This window comes from Callorhinchus milii, unplaced genomic scaffold (assembly GCF_018977255.1).
Source record: "Callorhinchus milii isolate IMCB2004 unplaced genomic scaffold, IMCB_Cmil_1.0 Scaffold15, whole genome shotgun sequence".
NCBI lineage: Eukaryota > Metazoa > Chordata > Chondrichthyes > Chimaeriformes > Callorhinchidae > Callorhinchus > Callorhinchus milii.
Window position 1 is genome coordinate 16,919,746 of NW_024704756.1, and position 19,798 is coordinate 16,939,543.

A 19,798-nucleotide genomic window follows, 5' to 3' on the forward strand; every position below is an offset into this window, starting at 1 on the left:
TGTGTGTGTGTGGGTGGGTTGGGGGTGTGTGTGTGTGGGGGGTTGGGGGTGTGTGTGTGTGGGTGGGTTGGGGGTGTGGGTGGGTTGGGGTGTGTGGGTGGGGTGGGTTGGGGTGTGTGGGTGGGTGTGGGGGTTGGGGTGTGGGTGGGTGTGGGGGTTGGGGGGTGTGTGTAGGGGGTGGGTTGGGGCGTGTATGTGGGGCTCTCTTCCCTATTGCATCATCACAAAATCTTCAGCAAGCTCCTGTGTGACCGTCTGGTCAATGTCTTCTTGATGTCCACAGGTGGCTCTGGACGACAAGGTGAAAGTGGCAGCCCAGGTTCCCCGGGACCTGATGGACGTCCAGGGCCCCCTGGACGCACGTCTCAGTTCAGTCTCCCAGGCCCGAAAGGTAGCGACCACGTCACTCCGGCGTCTGCTTGCGATTGTCTCCCGTGGTTGTCAGGGAGAGGGTTATCCTGTGAAGCGATGCTCGGGCAGTAACAGGCACTTCTTCCTTCACTAGGTTTCTCGGGCTCGCCGGGACTGGACGGTTTGAATGGTTTACCTGGACCAAGGGGGCCACCGGGAACACCAGGTACGTGATCTCAGCGTTTCTCCATCCGCGATGACTTTACCTTGGTTAGAGGCTCTGTTTCAGGGACACGGCGCGGAGCTGCCCGGTTGTGCCGAGGGGCTCGTTTCTGTGTTTCCGTGGCATCCTGTGTTCTCAGTGTGAATTCCACAGCGTGTGTGATGGACTGGCAGATTCTCCCGGTCCCGACTTATATTAAACACAAAGCTTGTGGAAATCACGGATCCCCGTAGTGCAGGGGTTAGTGGCTCACCTGGCAAGCGAGAGACGGGGGCTAGTATGATTATTATTATAAATCATTGAGTTGGGTGTGACGGAGGGCAACACAAACACACGGGCAAATAATCCCAACAACAGATAGGACTCTGAAGATGGGCTTTGCTCCCTGGCTGGCTGGTCTTTGCTCACTAAAGGGATTTGCTCACTAAACTAAACCCCACCTTTGTTTTTTCAGGGGGACAGGGGGTGGGGGTTGTGGGGGAAGGGGATGATTTTGCCAACCTGAGATTTGTGAATCTCGCCTTGAAAATCGAAAATCGCAAATTGATTAACGTGGCGAAACCCGTTTGCCAAACAGCGTCCATGTTTGCGAGTTGAATGGCTGTTCCTCAGTGTGGTGTTTATGACTCTTTAGGCCCAGGTGAGGTCGGACGCCCGGCATCCCCAGGTACTCCAGGGCTCAAGGGTGAGCGAGGAACACCTGGCACAGGGATCGGAACACCGGGATATCCTGGAACAAAAGGACTTCGCGGAGATCCAGGTAATTTAGAGGCTTGGCCGTGAAGTCTTTAAAAAACGGTACATTGGAAACGTCCAACTGAAGAGGCATAGACAAGACCTTATAATAATAATAATCCTTGCATTTGATATAGCGCTTTTCACGTCGGGAGGATGTCCCAAAGCGCTTCACAGAACACACTGTAAAGTGAATTGACTGTATATTTGTGGGCGAACGCGGCAGCCAATTGCACACAGCAATGTCCCACAAACAGTCGTAGATTGAAAATGACCAATTTATTATTGTTTTTGGTTTTGGAGGGATTATTATTAGGCTCTGTGTGGAGTAAGGAAACTTGCCCAAGGTTTCGCCCTCTGCCTGGAATTAAACTCAGGTCAGTCGCTTGCAAAGCGAGTGCTCTAACCACTGAGCTGCAGGACTCCACCTTGGTTTAAACGTCTCCCCTGAAGGCACTGTGTTGGAGTGTCAGCTTAGGCAGTGAGCTCAAAGTCCTAACGTGAGGTTCGATCCCATAACCTTCTGTCAAAGAGGCCAACATCTGAACCAGGTGGACATCTAAAGTCTTATAAAGTTAGGGATCTGCTGATCCCCATCAGAACATGAAACTTATTGATTTAACTTGTCTGTCGAAAAGATGCACAGTTCTGAACTCTTCAGTGAAAATAAGATCGCACTTCATAGTCTCAGATCCAATGGCTGACTTTATCTCTGTTGGTCCCATCAGGTTCCTCGGGAGGATTGGGTATCCCAGGAACACCAGGGCCCCCGGGGAGCTACACAGTTTCCAATATTCCCGGGAAGTCAGGAGATGCTGGGCGACCCGGCTATGATGGTGAATTGGGTAAGATATTGGTTTCATTCCAAACATGGGCTCATTAAACAACACAGCTCAGTGGGTGTGTGGGTTGGTGCTGTGTTGGAGGATTGTGCTGATGGGGGTGGAGGGATCAGATCAGCTGAAGGAGACTGAGGGAAACGGCGTAATGTCTGTGCTGTGCCGGTGCAATGTGAGGGAGGCTTGGCGTTGGCTGGTCTAAGACGCCTGGTCTTCTCAGTGGTTTCCATTGAGCTTTAATGAATGCTCTACTCTTTGCTGTGTGGTTTACATTAACCCATCGTTGTCCTTTACCTCTTCCAGGTCTCAGAGGGCCACCAGGTCCCCCTGGGCTGCCAGGCCTGGGCACCGAGAAGGGTGATCCTGGCTCCAATGGGCTGCCTGGTGCCCCAGGATTAATAGGCGGGCGTGGGAACCCCGGACTGCAGGGTCGTCAGGGAATCCCTGGAGCTCCTGGGCTGAAGGGTGAGTGGTCAAGTGTTGGCTTTGGGCACATCCTTGCTTTATCCTTCCTGGTGAAAAGAGCCGTTTGCTCATTAGTTATTGAAGAAAAGAATTTATTTTTATTTTTCTGCTGTCCATCTCGGGGTCTCCGTGTGTGAGGTCGCAATCCACTTGTGTTTCAATCCAATTCGGAGTGAAAGTAACGGAAGTTTCCCACTCATATCTGCCCAAGTCCCATTGATCTCGTACTTTGCAAAAATCATATTCAATGTGTGGTCCCAACTGATACGACTCATGTGAGGTTTACTGTATCCCAAAGTGAGGTTTAAGTAATCCTCAATCTGGTTCTGTCTGTCTTCACCGTGCAGTGGGAGTGAGCTGCCAGGTATTAAGAGTTGTCTCTGTTGCTTTCTTCAGGTCAAGTTGGAGATTCAAACATCAGGGGATTTCCAGGCACAGATGGACCTGTTGGTGAACAAGGTTATCCAGGCTCCAAAGGCGAGCCTGGCGCCCAAGGTATGTAACGTGTTATGACAATACACGCCTTATACAAATGTAATTTATTGTTGTTATAACCACTACACTGTGGGACTGGTAGTGGTTAGCGCTTGGCTCACCTCTCGTCTCCGAGAGGACCTAGATTTGATTCTCGGGCAGGGTGAAACTTCAGACAAGTTTCCCTACTCCCCTCACTTTTTATCCAGCAGTAAGTAGGAACCCGGTTGTTAGTCGATTGGCAGAGAGCTTTCTGGGGATAAAAATCCTTTCCCCCCAAAATAATAATTTGGTCACTCAATCCACGACTGTTTATGGGACACTGCTGTACGCAATTGGCTGCCGCGTTTCGCCCACAAAGTACACAATCAATTCACTTTATAATATCCTGTGGAGTCCTGTAGCTCAGTGGTTAGAGCACTCGCTTTGCAAGTGAGAGACCTGAGTTCAATTCCAGGCAGAGGGCGAAACCTTGGGCAAGTTTCTTTACTCCACACAGAGCCTAATAATAATCCCTTCAAAAACTAAAAACAATAATTAATTGGTCATTTTCAATCTACGACTGTTTGTGGGACATTGCTGTGCGCCATTGGCTGCCGCGTTCGCCCACAAATATACAGTCAATTCACTTTGCAGTATGTTCTGTGAAGCGCTTTGGGACGTCCTCCCGACGTGAAAAGCGCTATATCAAATGCAAGGATTATTATTATTATTATTATTATAACAACAACAAGATTCCTTTATTGAGCGCCTTTCACGTCGGGAGGACGTCCCAAGGCGCTGTACAGTTGGGTCAGGACCCGAGCAGGGGGGAAATGGTCAGGGTGAGGGGAGGGGAGGGAGCGAGGAGGGGGGAAATGGTCAGGGTGAGGGGAGGGAAGGGAGGGAGCGAGGAGGGTGTAGAGAGTCGAGAGGGGCATCTCAACAATATGATAAAGCGCTGTATCAAATATAAGAATTATTATTATTATATTGTATTTTGTGTGCGGATTGATGTTGGATTGTGTATGAGCTCCTGTATAACCTGTGAACCTTTACACTTCACTCAGGCTTCCCTGGATCTCCAGGTCTCCCTGGAAAACCAGCAGATGTGTTAATACTCACCCCACCATTAGGTCTTCTTGGACCACCAGGCTTCGATGGCTCCCCAGGGGAAATCGGAGAGTCAGGGCGACCTGGAAGCCCTGGACTCCCAGGTGAGTAAACTGGGACATTTGGTCATCATTGTCGGAAAATATGGTTCGGTAGATTTTAACCGAATGGCCAAACATGGAACCAATCCAAAGTGTCAGCCAATTAGGCATTGGATTGAGTTTCACGTTTACCACAGAACTGGGGAAGCCACGAAAAGGGATAAGACAACCTCCGTTTAAGATGCTTTCCACTCTATAACGGACCTTTCTGAGATATTGCTGAGGAGGCTCCCATGCCCTGTGCTGTAGTGAAGCCTGATATCCCACAACCAGAGCAGCTGGGATATCCTTGACCTTCTGGCCAATAATCTTAGCAACGGGAATAAACACGCAAAGCCAACTGCCTGATTCACAGAACCGTAGACATTTAAGCGCAGAAGGAGGCCATTCGGTCCTGAAAGTCCACATCGACTCTCAGAGCAAGCTGTCCTCTCAAGCCCACACCCTATCCTCATATACCTTCAAACCTCTCACTTACATATTCCGCTGAATCCGCCACTAATAGTGTTAGTTTGTCTCTTTTTTTCTTGTGGTTCAAGGCATCAAAGGCCAACCAGGAAGACCTGGCAATGTGGGCAGCAATGGTTTTCCTGGTCCTGTGGGTGTTCGAGGAGATCCAGGTCCAAAGGGCTATCCTGGAGCCAATGGCTTTGAAGGTGAGGGGAATTTGCCAATCCTTTCTTCCTGTTGGTAACACGTCATGACTGTGCAACTTTATTATAAAGCTCTCTCTGCTCTCCCACTCCTGTCTCCTCTCCTCTCTCCTCTTCCCGCTCTCCTCTCTACTCTCCGCTTTTAATCCACTGCTCGTTCACCAAGGTTCCAAGAGACTCCCTGGGATGTTTGTAACCTCGTTATTCCATTCCTCTCCTCAGGGAACCGTGGAAACTCAGGCTCCCCAGGAATGCCGGGAATACCAGCTCGCAGTGTGAGTGTTGGCTACACACTAGTGAAGCACAGCCAATCCGAACAAGTGCCGATCTGCCCACAGGGAATGAACAGATTGTGGGAAGGCTTCAGCTTGCTGTTTGTGGAGGGACAGGAGAAGGCACACAACCAGGATCTAGGTGACTGTCACCACATCTGCCATTCAGCTCAGAGAGATCTTATAGAGAGTCAATAATAAATAATAATAATAATTCTTGCATTTGATAAAACGCCTTATCACATCTTCTAGATGTCTCAAAGCGCTTCACAGAATATACTGTAAAGTGAATTGACTGTATACTTGTGGGTGAAACACGGCAGCCAATTGCGCACAGCAGCGGCCCACAAACAGTCGTGGATTGAGTGATCAAATTATTACTATTTTCTTGAGGGATTATTATCTCCGGAAAAGTGATCCACCAATCGACTAACAACTGGGTTCCTACTTACTGCTAGGTAACAGAGCCGTGTGGAGTAAGGAAACTTGCCTGAGGTTTCACTCCGCCCAGGAATCAAACCCAGGTCCTCTTGCTTGCGAGGCGAGCGCTCTAACCACTAATCTACAGGACTCCATGTGCCAGCCCCGACCTCCGTTAATAATTTCCATTTCCCACAAACGGTTCCCTCTACGTATCTCTGAGGCAGATTGCCAATGTGTGGCCAAATTGGAGGTGTGGGTCTGATGTCACCAAGAGCGAGAGTATGACTGTTTCCTCACCCCCAGCAGAGGGAGAGGGGGAAGAGAGAGAGAAAGAGAGACTTTCATCCCATTAGGTCGTCCTGGGCTCAGAAAGGTCCCAGTTCCCCAGAGGTGAAAGAACAGTAGTACTAATCAATTCCACAAGCTCTTCCCTCCCTAAGTGTAGCTCGCAAGTATTTTGAAGTGGACGGCGGAACCAATTCCAAATTCCCAACGTCAAACTTTATTTTTCACTCGCCTGAAATGTGCCAAGTATCGTGTGTGTGTGTGGGTGAGAGGTCACAGCTGTTAGCTGCCCTGAGTGACAGAATTGCCTAGAGATGTAATTGGCTCCAAAGGCTTCCTGCATTTCTTATCTTCTCTTTTTTCCCCCCCTCCACCATAAAAGCTTTTCATATCACAAAACTGCCCAAATCGTCAATGTGACAACCAAGGCGCTGGGTCAATGAGGATCAATGATCAATATGGAAGAGTAAAGATGAAGGTTTGGGGTAGAGTTTGGAGCTGTTAGTTTGAGGAGCTTCAGTTGTTTCCCCCCTCTCCACCCCTCAGTCCTATCTGTTCAGTATTGCTCTGGCAACCACGCTCCCCATTCCCCCAGTGCCTGTAATAACCTCTGGTCTCTGTCTTCCCACCACCACAGGAATGGCTGGCTCCTGCCTGCCCCGCTTCACCACCATGCCGTTCCTCTACTGCAACATCAACGAGCTGTGCTACTACGCGAGCAGGAACGACAAGTCCTATTGGCTTTCAACCACGGCGCCCATCCCCATGATGCCGGTGTCCAACATCCAGATCAGACCGTACATCAGCCGCTGCTCAGTGTGTGAGGCCCCATCACAAGCTGTGGCTGTGCACAGCCAGGACATCACCATCCCACAATGCCCTAATGGCTGGCGGAGTCTCTGGATAGGTTACTCCTTCCTCATGGTAAGCCACAGTATCACCAGAGGGTGGTGGGATTGGTGGGGGCTGGGGTTGGCTTGTGTCTGCTCAGATCTTTCCCCCCCTCCCAATTTTCTCTCCTGGAACCAAGTGTTGACTTGATAGAGGAGTTCTTGTAGAGGGTGTCACAGGTGGGGCTGAGGCCCTCCCACACTCATGCCCTTGCCCGACTCTCGGACATGAGCTAGTGATCGGCCGCCTGTGTGTGGACGATGGTTGCAGACAGGATCAGGCTGCTTGTAATGCCTCTTGTCCTCTGTTCCTCTGTGTTACAGCACACGGCGGCGGGTCCCGAGGGGGGAGGACAGTCGCTGGTGTCGCCGGGATCGTGTCTGGAGGATTTCCGGGCCACGCCCTTCATCGAGTGCAACGGCCCCCGGGGAACCTGCCACTTCTTTGCCAACAAGTACAGCTTCTGGCTGACCATCGTGGAGTACAACCAGCAGTTCGCACAGTCTCCCCCCTCGGAGACCCTGAAAGCAGGACAGCTCCGCACTCGGGTTAGCCGTTGCCAAGTGTGTATGAAGAACTTGTAGCCCAAACCCTGTTTCCCCGGCACCTTCACACGTGACTTTTTTTTTTACCCCCCCCGCCCCCCTCGTTCACCTCTTTCCCCAGATGTATTAGGCAGTGAAGCAGGTGGTAAAACCACAGTGTTGTGTTGCATGGTCTCTGGCTTAACAAACTTTGTATATTAGGAGAAAATGTTTCTTTTGTTTTAAAAGATTGTATAAAATTGCTAGGATGCCGTTCTCACAGTTATATTGAAGCCGTGTTTTTATCCTGCGTAAGTAGTATATATACAATCAGCTGGGGACCAGGCGGGGCGCAGTATTTGCTGGGCCTTGTCCTGTCCACTTTGGTACAGTTTGTTTTCAGGAGCACTTTAACACTGCTCACTGGTTTGGTGCTATGCCCTAGCGAGAGAGCGAGCGGGTAGAAAGGTGCACAGTCTGTGTCTGGAGGCAGCTGTCTGTGATATAACAGGGGGCAATGGTTAAGGTGCTGTAGAGCTGAAGATTTCTGGTTACCCCAGATCTGATGCCTTCCTCTCCCCCGCCCCCCTCCCACCTCCCCTCTCCCGTTCACATCCCTTCTCTCCCCCCTTCTCCCTCCCTCACTCATTCACTCACTGCATTAAGGTGTAATTTTCATTCACTGATGGACATTTGAGAGTCTATTGATTGATGTTTTGTTCTAAGTCCACTATTGCAGTCGCGTTGACCTCAGCCTCTTTTGATAGCTTTGTGGCCAACTTCTTGTGTTGAGTTGAGAGAGAGAGAGAGAGAGAGAGAGAAAACGTATCGAACATTAACTCAGGCAATATCTTCGAAAGTCGCTGTTGCCTTCTAAGGATACATCTCCTCAAATCATTGATGTTGACTTCACTCTATTTTGGCAATCTCCAAGGGAAAGGTGACTTTTTTTCTCCATATCGATGTATATCTCTTAACTTCTCACGAGGTGAAGGGATCGGTTTGGATAAAGTGGGAATTTCGGCCCACCTGATATCATTCCTCCTTTTTAGCGGTGCAAGAGAGCTTGACAAAATAGCCTGTCCCGAGCCCTTTCACGCGCTCTCTCTCTCTCTCTCTCTAGTTTGTAAGTCAGAGCTGAGAACGAGGATAGGGGATGGTGCGTGTGTGTGCGTACATGGTCATTAGGAAGAACATTCCAGAATCGACGCCCCCATTGTTCATCAAAGGTGCTTTTTTTTTCCCCCTTTAAAATCACGGCTACCTCAAAAAGTGGAGTCATTGCCCTACATTTATTTCAGTTTCAGAGCCAGTCAAAGTTATCCTAAAGGTCCCTAAACTTGGGTTGCAATTCACTAGGAAGCTACAATCCCTAGTCGTGTGGGATATCTATCGCCCGTGTGTGTGTCTGAGTGTGAAAAGGAAATAGTTGTGAAACACTGTGACACTTCCCACACACATTTGTGTTTTCAATTGGTGCTATTTTGTCCTCGTTCACCTGCATGGTTAGGGGTTCGTAACCTCCCGTGGATTTGAACCCAATCTTTCTTTTATCCTGAACTTTTTTGGGGATGGAGTTTGGCTTCTAGAACAGCACGGAACTGCGCACTTTTCCATTTCCCCGTGTTCGAAACCCTTCCCTCAGCAACTCAGCGTGATGTTACAGGAACATAGGAACAGGAGGAGGCCATTCAGTCCCTTGAGCCTGTTCTGCCATTCTGTTAAGACCATGGCTGATCTGTACCTCAAATCCAATTACCTGCAATTGCCCCATATCCTTTGATACCCTGACCTAACAAATATCTATCCACCTCTGCCTCGGGGGTGTGGGGAGGACGGGATTATTTACATGTATGTTTCCTTATTCCTTGCTTATTGATTGCTTTTGAATGCACCCATTGTCGTGTGTGTATCTGGGATTTCTCTCCTGCTCTACAATAGTAAATACTGCAATTCCAAATCTGTATTCTCGTGTGAAATCCATTAATGGGCAGCAACATACATCTGGGCAGTCAGGTTAGCACGAGGGGCGGTGTTGAATGATTTCAGGAACAACCTGGTGCTATGAGGATCGATGGGATGGTGGGTATTCTGGAAGGATTGAGATCAAAGAGTTTCTTCTTTCAGTCTTGTGAAACTTGATTGAGTGCCTACAATAGTACAAATCTTAGAACCAGCACAAACCACTGTAGCTGGTAAACTGGTAAACCCACTTTACTGAGCAGTAAAATATCAGTAGAGTTATTCTCATAAAATTTTAACCAGATTGAATGGTGTCAGCTTTGTAGTTAAACTGTGTTTGGTACGACTGATATTTCACATGTTGAGAAATTGCAAACTGTGTAAATTGAAACAAAGAACTACTGAGGGGGGGGTGGGGGGGTGAGTGGGGGGGTTGGGGGTGAGTGGGGATGGGGAAGGCCAGTTGAGTTGTTTTGTTTTATGTTTAAAGAGATGTAATGTTTTCAGAGGCATTGGTGGTGCAAAATATATAGAGTGACGAGGAGTAAATGAAGTGTCGCGTTAAAACAGTTCTATTATTTTGCTGGATATAAAATTGTTATTTGCAAGAATAAGTCACACTAAGGACCCATGTGGGTTAATAACAAGCTGTGGGGTTGTCACCAAGAGGCTGAAAGAACAACGACGACAACTTGCATTTACATAGCGCCCTTCATGTGGGGTAGCGGCTGTTCGCCCACAAAACACACAGTCACTACACTTTACAGGATATTCTGTGAAGCACTTTAAGACGTCTCGAAGACGTGATCAGGCGCTGTATCAACCGCAAGGATTATTTTGCAGAGTACAAGATACTTTGATAATCAAAGACTGTTCCCTCGTCAGGTTAAACAGACGTTTGTTAAAATCCTCCCACTCCCAATCTCTGATCTGAGCAGCTGATAGTTCCTGTCACCGCAGGGTAAGGGGCAGTGAGAGTGAGACCTGGTGCCGATACAGGGACTGTGCTTCTGTGTTATCAATTTCTATGGTTTCCGTGCGGGCAAAATAACTGAGGCAGACAGCGACATAGGGGTACGACTCCACTCGTTCATTTCTGACAGTATTGATGACTCCTTTGGTAGCTAATGTCCTGTTGTAGATAAATATAAATACCTCTGTGTTTGTCATTGGGGTGAAATAGAGCCCGGATTCTTAACCATCTTCACCCATGTGTATTTTTGGGGATGGGCCGGTTTTAAAGGTGGGGGAAGGCTGAGAGGTGGTGGGAGGGGGAAGCAGTAGGGAAACTCTTTTCCATTTGTATGTCACAAATGTTGGATGTATATCGCTGTGATGTTTGGTTTGGGTGCACACAGTGCCTTCCCCCAATATGATGACACACTCCTTTTCTATCGATCTGCATTTCTCTTAGTTAATAAGCAAAAGCTGTAGAGTCTGGGTCATTATCCCACCTACCCACCCTCTCCCCACCCCCCCCACCTCCCCACCCATCCCCCACTCCCTCTGCCATGCTGGGGAGTGTACGTGGTAGGACAGGCCATTGCTCTGATCTGAAGCCCCCCGTGCCTGTCTGCCTCACTGTCCTGGCTCACTCTTTACCCGAGTGGGAGCCAGTCAGTCTCCATGGAACCATAGGCCATAGTGTACTGTATTTCGTCCGAGGAGAAAGAGAGAGAGAAAAAAATAAGGTTGTGTCTTGCGTGTTGCACTGAAAGTGTATTTTACACATCTATGTTACAAGACTTAGTCAGTGTGGCCCTCTGTGAAAAACAGTGATCCATTTTATTCAATTGTATGAACTAATCACTGTGTTTCCCTCCAGTGTAGTGACTGTGAGGAGAACTGAATAACCTGTCTGTATTAGGTTTGAAAAATCTAACTTGAAAAATAAATAATTCAACATGTTTGTGGCTTGAATCATTCTCTTCATAATAATAAATTTTATCAAAAACCTTTGCATTTGATAAAACGCCTTTTGCCTCCAAAGCACAACTCAAAGTGCTTCACGGTATTTTGCTGTGAAGTGTAATGACTGTGTGTTTTGTGGGCAAACTGGCAGTTGGCTTGCCCTGTAGCTGGGAACGGAATCCGACAGAATGCAGAAAGCAGAAAACAACTTGCATTTATACAGCGGTCCTCACAAGGGGCACTTAACAGTCTGATGCTGAGCTAAGCCAGGGGGAGAGGTGACCACAAGCACGGTTGAAGAGGAAGGTCTTTGTGATCAAAGAGGGAAACCCCAAAAGAAAACCAAAAGAAGCAGATCTATGGCAATGAGAGAGGCAATGCCCTGAACCAAACCCAGTCCCCAATAGCAAGAACATTAAACAAATGTTCTGGTGGTTGACTACAATTGGTCGATGCCAAGAACATAAATGCCAATTTCTTGTCTTGCCTTGTCCAGCCAGCCTTGCTCGTGATCACTTTGGGATATCACTGAAATGCACTGCTTTACATTTGTGCCAGTAACTAAACTGCCACAAATGTAAAGCAGATTGGAATAATGTCCAGGTTTGTTGACATTAGGCGTTCAGAGGAAATAGATGCACTTCAATCCTCGGTCCTTTACAGAGTCTGTTTGCAATGTCAGCGTGGCTCACGTCAATTCATGGCAAAGCTCTGGATCTCAGTGAATTCTACCTTTAAGATCATTGTAAAATGAACATTGAGTGAGCATTGTAATAATAATCTTTGTATTTGATACAGCACCTTATCACGGCTGCGAGACATCTCAAAGCACTTCACAGGATATACTGTCAAATGAATTGCCTGTATATTTTGTGGGCAAAACATGGCAGCCAATTGTGTCCCACAAACAGTGTGGAGTAAAGAAACTTGCCTAAAGTTTTGCCCCGCCCAGGAATCGAAACCAGGGCCTCTCACTTGCGAGGCGAATGCTCTAACCACTACATTACGGGACTACACCCGAGATTCATTTTAGATCTTCGGAACTGTTTCACGTTGAAAGCTGATCTGGATCCTGTCTCGAACACCTCACCCAACAGGGCATTCCACGTCCCAACCACTCGCTGTCTCACAAGAGTGCGGTACCAACATGGAAACAATTTCAGTCCTGCTTTCAACTTGAAGGAAAGAAAATTCTCCGCTGTTTCCTCAGGAACATACCGTGCCCAGCTATCAAGCTTTCCAAAGCCCATCCGCGCCCTCCTCATAACCTCTGTTTATTTTCCAGTGGTTGGAGCACTTAGTGTTGGAAGCAAAGTGTTCCAGATGGCTGACATTTTAACATCTGAACATCTGTCCATGAATTGGCGTTGGAGTGAGTACAAGTCACAACAGCATGTGGCCAGGCCAGATTCACTGCAGAACGAGGGTGAAGATCACTTTTCTTATTCAAGAGAGGCCGGCTGAAACTCTAGCATCTACATCTAATCTGGGACAAGGTCCCTTGCCAACTGGGAGATGGTGTAACCGCAAATGTATCCTAAAGGCTAACACAAACTTACAACTAAAGAGCTGGGAGCAAGTAAGTGAGTCGCTCAATTTCAACTTACAGTCTCTTTTGTCTGTGTTTTTCGAGGGTATTTGTGACTTTCCCCCGAGGAACACCATGTGGAGGCCAAACAGTCTTTATTGGATGTTTGGAAGCTGCTTGGTTGCTCAGCTGACCAGCCAAAGCCAAAGGGACCTTTTCTTTGTTCACAAACTCAAATCCCGCTTTGCGACACTCAGTCAGCCCGGCTTTGCTCGTCTGGTTTTGTGAAAGCCACAATTCTATCAGTTTGAAAGGCGGTTTGCTGGGAATCGCCAGGGAGACTGTTTCGACTTCATTGGTATCTGGCGTAGATATCCTGAGGACAGGCTAACCCTTTGGCACCCCTATAAACGCTGGAGTACCTCTAGTTCTCTAAATACCTCTAGTTCTCTAAATCAGAATTTTGCACGGTTTAAGATGTAACTGGAAGAAATGCTAAAAAGATGCCCTTGGAGGTATTGCCCTCAGCAAATAACTGCAGCTACTTACAGAGGGTTACATGGTTAGACCCTATGTGGATTGTAATAATTGGTTCTCTACCTGAGAAAGGGTTCCTTTAATGTACCCCTGACCCTCTCCCCCTCCCTCTAAGACCAACGGAGGTTAGAATCTGAGATGGAAAACAGTTTTGGAGGCCTAAAATGAATTGTGCAAACTTACTTCTAGAAAAACTCTTAAAGCCAGATGGATTTCTAAAGTTTCCATGTGGTTTTGAGCCAAAAAATAATGGACCTAAGGGGCAACCGGCAAAAACTGAAAGTTTGCTTACTCCACATGCCTCTGTTTACACAGCAGTAAATAGGAACCCAGTTATTAGTCGATTGGCAGACCGCTTTCTGGGGGTTCCTACTTACTGCTGGGAAAACAGGCCAGATTCACTGGCTTGCGAGGCGAGCACACTAACCATTACTCTACAGGACTCCAGATTGCCATCTCTGGAGGATAACCAACCAGGATTGAACACAGGGTTCGATTCGAACCGCAGAGTATTTTGTTTTCCCACTATCTTTCTCTCCTCCTCACACTCTTCTGACGGAGACTGGGACGAGCAGGGCTACTCAGCAGATTCTTTGTTTCAGACGAGAGAGAAATACAGCCACTTGGCACTGATGGTATGGACACAGAGGTGTTGGGTAAGGATGATCACCAGAGTAGGAGGAGGATTTGGTTGGGGGGAGGGAATAATGAGGTTTTGATGAGGTCCTGTCAGATTTACAGCCTATAAACAATGGGCCAAATGCTGTAAAAGCTTTACAATGCTTCATTACCTAATGTCAGCTTTCGAACTCTATACATGACCCCAGCACACAGCTATTTAAGGTGGAATCCTGTAGCTCTATGGTTAGAGCACTCACCTTTTAAATTAAAAAAAATAATAATTTGGTCACTTAACCCACGATTGTTTGTGGGACGCTGCTGTGTGCAACTGGCTGCTGCCTTTCGTCCACAAAATATACATTCAATTCACTTTAAAGTATATTCTTTGAAGAGCTTTGAGACGTCTCGAAGAAGTGGTAAGGCGCTGTATCAAATGCAAGGATTATTATTAATATTAAGTGATGAAATAAAATAATAATCTTTGAAAATGACCCATGGCTGTGGTCAACAGAAGCGAAAATAGAGAGAAAAATAATGCTGAGTGTCAGTAACACTTGGAGAAGTGGAATGGATGGGGCTGCATTTACAGCTCTGTACAGCTCAGTTTGACAGTGTGATGAAGTCTCGGGCCAACAACAATCTAGAGATCCAGAGTTATGAGAGTAAACTGACCCTCCTGGCAAAGGGTCTGACCTGGAGGAACTGGACGGCCAAGAAAATAGGAACTTTTATTGATTTCTTCTCACATAAAAGATACATAAAAATCCCCGGGAGGAAGAGAGAGAAAAGCTGACCTGCAGCACGAGAGGAAGGGAAACGGTGGGCAGGTGTCTGGGTTGGAGGTTAGTTATAGACCTCTCTCGGGGAGAGAGAGGGAGACATCCCCTTCTGGTTTTGAAGTGAGAGATTTTGTTGGTGCAGTAAGGGTGCTGGACTGATGTCACTTACCCGCTACAAATAGCACAGTCATTGCACTTTAGAGGAAAATCCTGCAAAGCGCTTTGAGATGTTTTGCCGATGTGGTAAGGCATTGTATCAAATACACGATTATTATTATTGATCGCTCACTAAATACACAGTCAATTCACTTTGCAGTATATTCTGTGAAGCGCTTTGAGACAGCTCAACGACGAGATGAAGAGCTGTAACAAAATACAGGCATTATTATTATTATAGCCCGTCTTTAGCGCAAACCATTCTGAGCAAATCAATCCCAAACACCTGATTCCTGAAATCGGGAAGTTTGCTGCAAGAATTGAGAGCCAGAGTCCCAATAGAAGACGTTTAAAGGTTTAATAATCATGATTGATGCATCCATCTCCTGAACCACAGCTTGTAATAACTCAGTGGGCAAACATCGAAACAGTCGTGCATTTAAAAAATATATATACAGTAGAAATAAATTACATCACAAGATTATAGAGTGTAACCGAGGACTTGACACCCTCGCACTGGCTCGTTCCCTTGACTAACAAAATCTTGACTAACATGTTTGCTCCAACAGTTACCATCAATATTCACTCGTGGCTCCACAAGGATTAACTGAAATCAGTATCAGAATAAAAATTACTGGAAATGATATATTTACAATACAGTAGACACTACAATTCACTACAATACACAAGTCAAAATGAAATGGGAGCCACAAGGGACAAGTGTGTCACTATCTGTGCCCCAATCCATTGCAAACTCCCCTTTGTATTGGCCGAATTTATCACTATTAAGTCTATAACCTTGTGATTTCCCACCCCCCAGCCCTCCTCTCCCCACTCACCACTCACCGTGCATATGGAACTCTCTCTCAGTCTGGGCTGAAGACTCTTAAGCAAGTCGATGAGATCCCGTATATGTCAGACACCAGGACTCTCACACACGCAAACACACATACACGCAATCACACACACAAACAAACATGCGCAAACACAGACCCGCGCTCTCACACACACGCACTTAAAACACACGCAAACATAGACACGTGCTCGGACGGCTCCACAGACGGGCGGATTCATTGATCTACGCAGTCAGGATACTCCAAGAGATTCCAATCTGATGGCTTACTTTCTCCCCTGGGACCTGCCAGCCCTGCGACTCAAGCCCATGATATACTTGTAGGCAGCAATTCTTAAACATGTCACGAGATGGCAGGAGGGAGTCTTACTCCTATTTGTTTCCACAATTTGCCATTTGAGCCTTGAACATCATCAGATTAAACCCAATACTTTGTCTGGTGCCCAACACATTAACCAGGTCAGCTGGAGAAAGCTGTTGGGGGGGTGGAGAACGGGAGGGGAAAGCCGTTCACCTACAAAAACACAGTCACTACACTTTACAGTGGATCCTGTGATGCGCTTTGAGATATCCTCCTGTCCCGTTCTCCCCATTCCCCTGTGCAATGTAAAAGAGCTAAATAAAACATAATAACAATGCTGGCATTTGATGCAGCGCCTTATCATGTCTTCAAGAAGTCTCAAAGCGCTTCCCAGGGTACACTGTAAAGTGAATTGACTGCAGATTTTGTGGGCGAAACGCGGCAGCCAATTGCACACAGCAGCGTCCCGCAAACAGTCGTAGATTGAGTGGCCAAATTATTATTTTTACCCCGAGGGATTATTACCCCAGGAAAACAATCCGCTAATCGACTAAGAACCAGGCTCCTATTTATTGCTAGGTAAACAGAGGTGTGTGGAGTAAGGGAACTTGCTTACGGTTTTGTCCTGCCCGAGGCGAGTGCTCTAACAACTAAACTAAAGGACACGTAATAGGTCCTGTTACTATATGTGAGAACTTCTAAAGTGAGTGTTAAATTTGAACCATATTCCCTTTGGACATCTCAGCTATATAAATGCTCTCTTTGAAGCACACACATATAAACATCACCTCCACCTCCACCCACACCCCCCACACCCTCCCCCCAACACACACAGACACACATGGACATACACATACACACACACACACACACACAGATAGACACACTTAACAATTCTTTCACTTACATCCTCACAATCCTCACACACACACACACACTCACAATGAGGCAATGTCCTGGATCAGATTAACATGGGGCCACTGTAACATGTAACAGAAGGACTGGCAGGTCTGCCATTGGTGACACACACAGTGGAGCCGGGAAGAGATTGAGCTGAACAGAACAGGGGGAATGCGGAACCCATTTACAGCACATTTTAATTCAATGCCATTCAAAGTGACTGCGAGTGAGAGTTTACTCAACTCAGCTAAAGTAAGGGAAGAAATGGCGCCCTTCTCGGTGTTTACCATCTCCAGTGTTTACCGTTCTGGCACACAGGGCACCTCACCTCGCTTAAGACACCCTCCTCCTTCCCCTCCCTCTCTCCCTCCCTCGTGGACACTTCCTCCCAGTGCTGTGCCGTCCTGAGCAACGTGCCTACAGTGACTCGTTCAGCCTCACCGCTCCGAAGAAGGTGGTGTGTCTGCTCATGTTTACCACGGTGTCCTCGTACGTCATCTTGACGGTGATCTTCTGCCTGGCCTTGAGTGGACACACCCCGGCCGTGTAGCAGGTGTTGAACTTGGACTTGCGGTTCTCCACACTGCGTGTGCACTGCAGGAACGGAGTGCGGTCAATCAGCACCTCATGGCTGGCAAAGTCAGTGAAGTTAATGTAGTAAACCTGAGCACGTCCAGTGGTGGAGGGGAGCGAGAGAGAGAGAGAGGGGATGGGGGGGACATGTCATTAGTAAAAAAAAAACATTTCAATACGGCTTTCCTTCCCTGTTCCTCTATTTTCTCCTCTTTTACAGAGGAACCAATCGTACAATCACTGCATTTGAGACAGCGCCTTATCACGCCGTTGAGACGTCTCAAAGCGCTTCACAGAGTATACTGTAAAGCGCAGTGACTGTGTATTTTGCGGGCAAAACGTGGCAGCCGATTTCACACAGCGGTGTCCCACACATAGCCGTGGAGTGAGTGGCCACATTTTGTTTTTGAGGGATTATTACTCCCAGAAAGCGATTCAATAAATCGACTAACAAGCGGGTTCCTCCTTACCACTGGTAAACAAAGGTGTGTGTGTGTGTGGAGTAAGGGAACTTGTCTAAGGTTTCGCCCCACCCGGGAATCGAACCCAAGTCCTGTCACTTGAGAGGCAGCAAATCTGTCAGTTTTTAGGTGGAGTTTCACTTAGTGAAATCTGACCTGCTGAAATCTGGGAATTGTTCATGAAAATTGACGAAAGAGAAAAAAAGTTTACTGTTTGAAGCAAATGCAATTTGTAACGTGTTGTGTGTGCTGTTGGCTTAACCTGGAGCCCTGGCTAGGTGTCTCCGGCCTAGATTTACTGACTGCTTGCCTGAACGTGGGTTGCAGCCAGCAATGGAGAGTCAACCTTCCTCTCATTCTGTAGCCAGCAACGCTATATACCTGGGGCTTTTATTGGAACCCTTAAATGAGGTGAAAATATCATATTCCATTAAAGTTGTGGAGTACAGTTTCTGGGACATCGACAGCCTGCCCCTGAAAAGCCCTTGACCTCCTGGCTCTATCGGCCACGCTCTGGCATGGATTTGCTCGCAAAATACACAGTCGCCCCCACATTTGGCCCATCACGTTGGGAAGGGGGTCTCAAAGCATTTCACATGCTCTCAGTGCAGAGTGTAGTGACTTGTGTTTTGTTGACAAACGAGGCAGCCAATACGAGTACAAGGTGCAGGCTTTGGGTGAAGAGATGAAATGCTCTGATGGACTCCACACACCGTGGATTAACAACTACATAATGTATCCTCTCTCCCTGTAATGCACTGTTGAGGCTAAGTCACAAGTCCGCATAATAGGTGGCTAGGTGTCTCTGGCCTAGACCTACTGACTGCTTGCCTGGTTGCAGCCAGCAATGGACACCTCACAGAGCACACCCTACAGATAGTTACTAATACTAACACTTTCCACATTTACCCGCCAATATAGGGACTGTAATCAGTCTGCTGTAAACCATGGCTACACACTGCAGCCTCTCCGTGGCCAGAGAGGAACCACTGCAATGTGTCAAATTAGGAATTTATTGAGCAATTCAAACTTTAATAGGAACAAGAAAACTCAACTAATTCCAATGGCCATAGATACTAAAATTCTCCTTTGTGTGAACTGGGAGTCACTGCAGAGCACACAGTTTTCTGTGACAAATTAGCTGAGCACTCACTGCAGTTTGGTCTCAGTGCCCTTCTCCGGGGCTGTGGTGGGGGGGAAAAAAAATACAGCTAATGTTCCCCAACTCTTGCTCACGGGATGGGATAAGGACAAAGCCTGCACACGTGTAAATTACATTTCTAAACCAGGGATGATTTTTTTTATAAAGCAATTATGCTTCTGAAATGTGCTGTGATCCCCAAATCACATCTGGCAGTGGCTCTGGCTGCTGTATAATTGCTGCTGTGGGCATTTCAGGAGCTAAGTAACTGTTTTCCATTTGGATCATGAATGCTATGCAACGGGAACGGATTTAATCCACTGTGGTTTTATACAAATTAGGAAAAGGACAGTAAAGGCTTGGGAGATTTTTTTGGGGGGGGGAATTTCACACAATAGGAGCAAGTGGGAAGGAGTGTGTCTGGTGCCCCTGTTTTGTTGTGTAATTATGTCCCAGTGTGGAATGAATGGAAAAGAGCTTTGGCCCTTCAGAATCCACAGTGAAGCAATGGGGTGAGGGCTGTCCACAGGCATCCGTTCCCATGGGATGTGACTGAATGGTGAACGAGTTAGTTAGTTTGGGCACATTGGCATTCTACACAAAGAGCATTCAATCACACCGCTATAACAACAATAATATATTTAATCTACGTCATTAGATTAAATAATAATATAATAATCCTTACATTTGATACAGCGCCTTATCACGTCTTCAAGACTTTCCAAAGCGCTTCACGGAATATACTGT

General features: G+C 47.2%; 2 protein-coding genes across 3 annotated transcripts in view; one reads left to right on the top strand and one right to left on the bottom strand.

Moving 5' to 3' along the window:
* Window positions 1-9,040, top strand: part of col4a6 (collagen, type IV, alpha 6) — a 52,458-nt gene extending 43,418 nt beyond the window's left edge. The window contains exons 35-45 of the mRNA XM_042340839.1: window positions 284-391; window positions 506-577; window positions 1,209-1,334; window positions 2,038-2,154; window positions 2,452-2,613; window positions 3,010-3,108; window positions 4,137-4,283; window positions 4,820-4,936; window positions 5,156-5,347; window positions 6,551-6,837; window positions 7,128-9,040. Of these exons, the coding sequence (XP_042196773.1) occupies window positions 284-391; window positions 506-577; window positions 1,209-1,334; window positions 2,038-2,154; window positions 2,452-2,613; window positions 3,010-3,108; window positions 4,137-4,283; window positions 4,820-4,936; window positions 5,156-5,347; window positions 6,551-6,837; window positions 7,128-7,388 (1,688 nt within the window). The 3' untranslated portion in view covers window positions 7,389-9,040. The remainder of the gene's footprint in view (window positions 1-283; window positions 392-505; window positions 578-1,208; window positions 1,335-2,037; window positions 2,155-2,451; window positions 2,614-3,009; window positions 3,109-4,136; window positions 4,284-4,819; window positions 4,937-5,155; window positions 5,348-6,550; window positions 6,838-7,127) is intronic.
* An 8,206-nt stretch (window positions 9,041-17,246) lies between these two features.
* eda (ectodysplasin A) overlaps window positions 17,247-19,798 on the bottom strand; it is a 32,020-nt gene continuing 29,468 nt past the window's right edge. For both annotated transcript variants that reach the window (XM_042340629.1, XM_042340630.1), the window contains exon 9: window positions 17,247-17,539. In XM_042340629.1, the coding sequence (XP_042196563.1) occupies window positions 17,294-17,539 (246 nt within the window). In that variant the 3' untranslated portion in view covers window positions 17,247-17,293. The remainder of the gene's footprint in view (window positions 17,540-19,798) is intronic.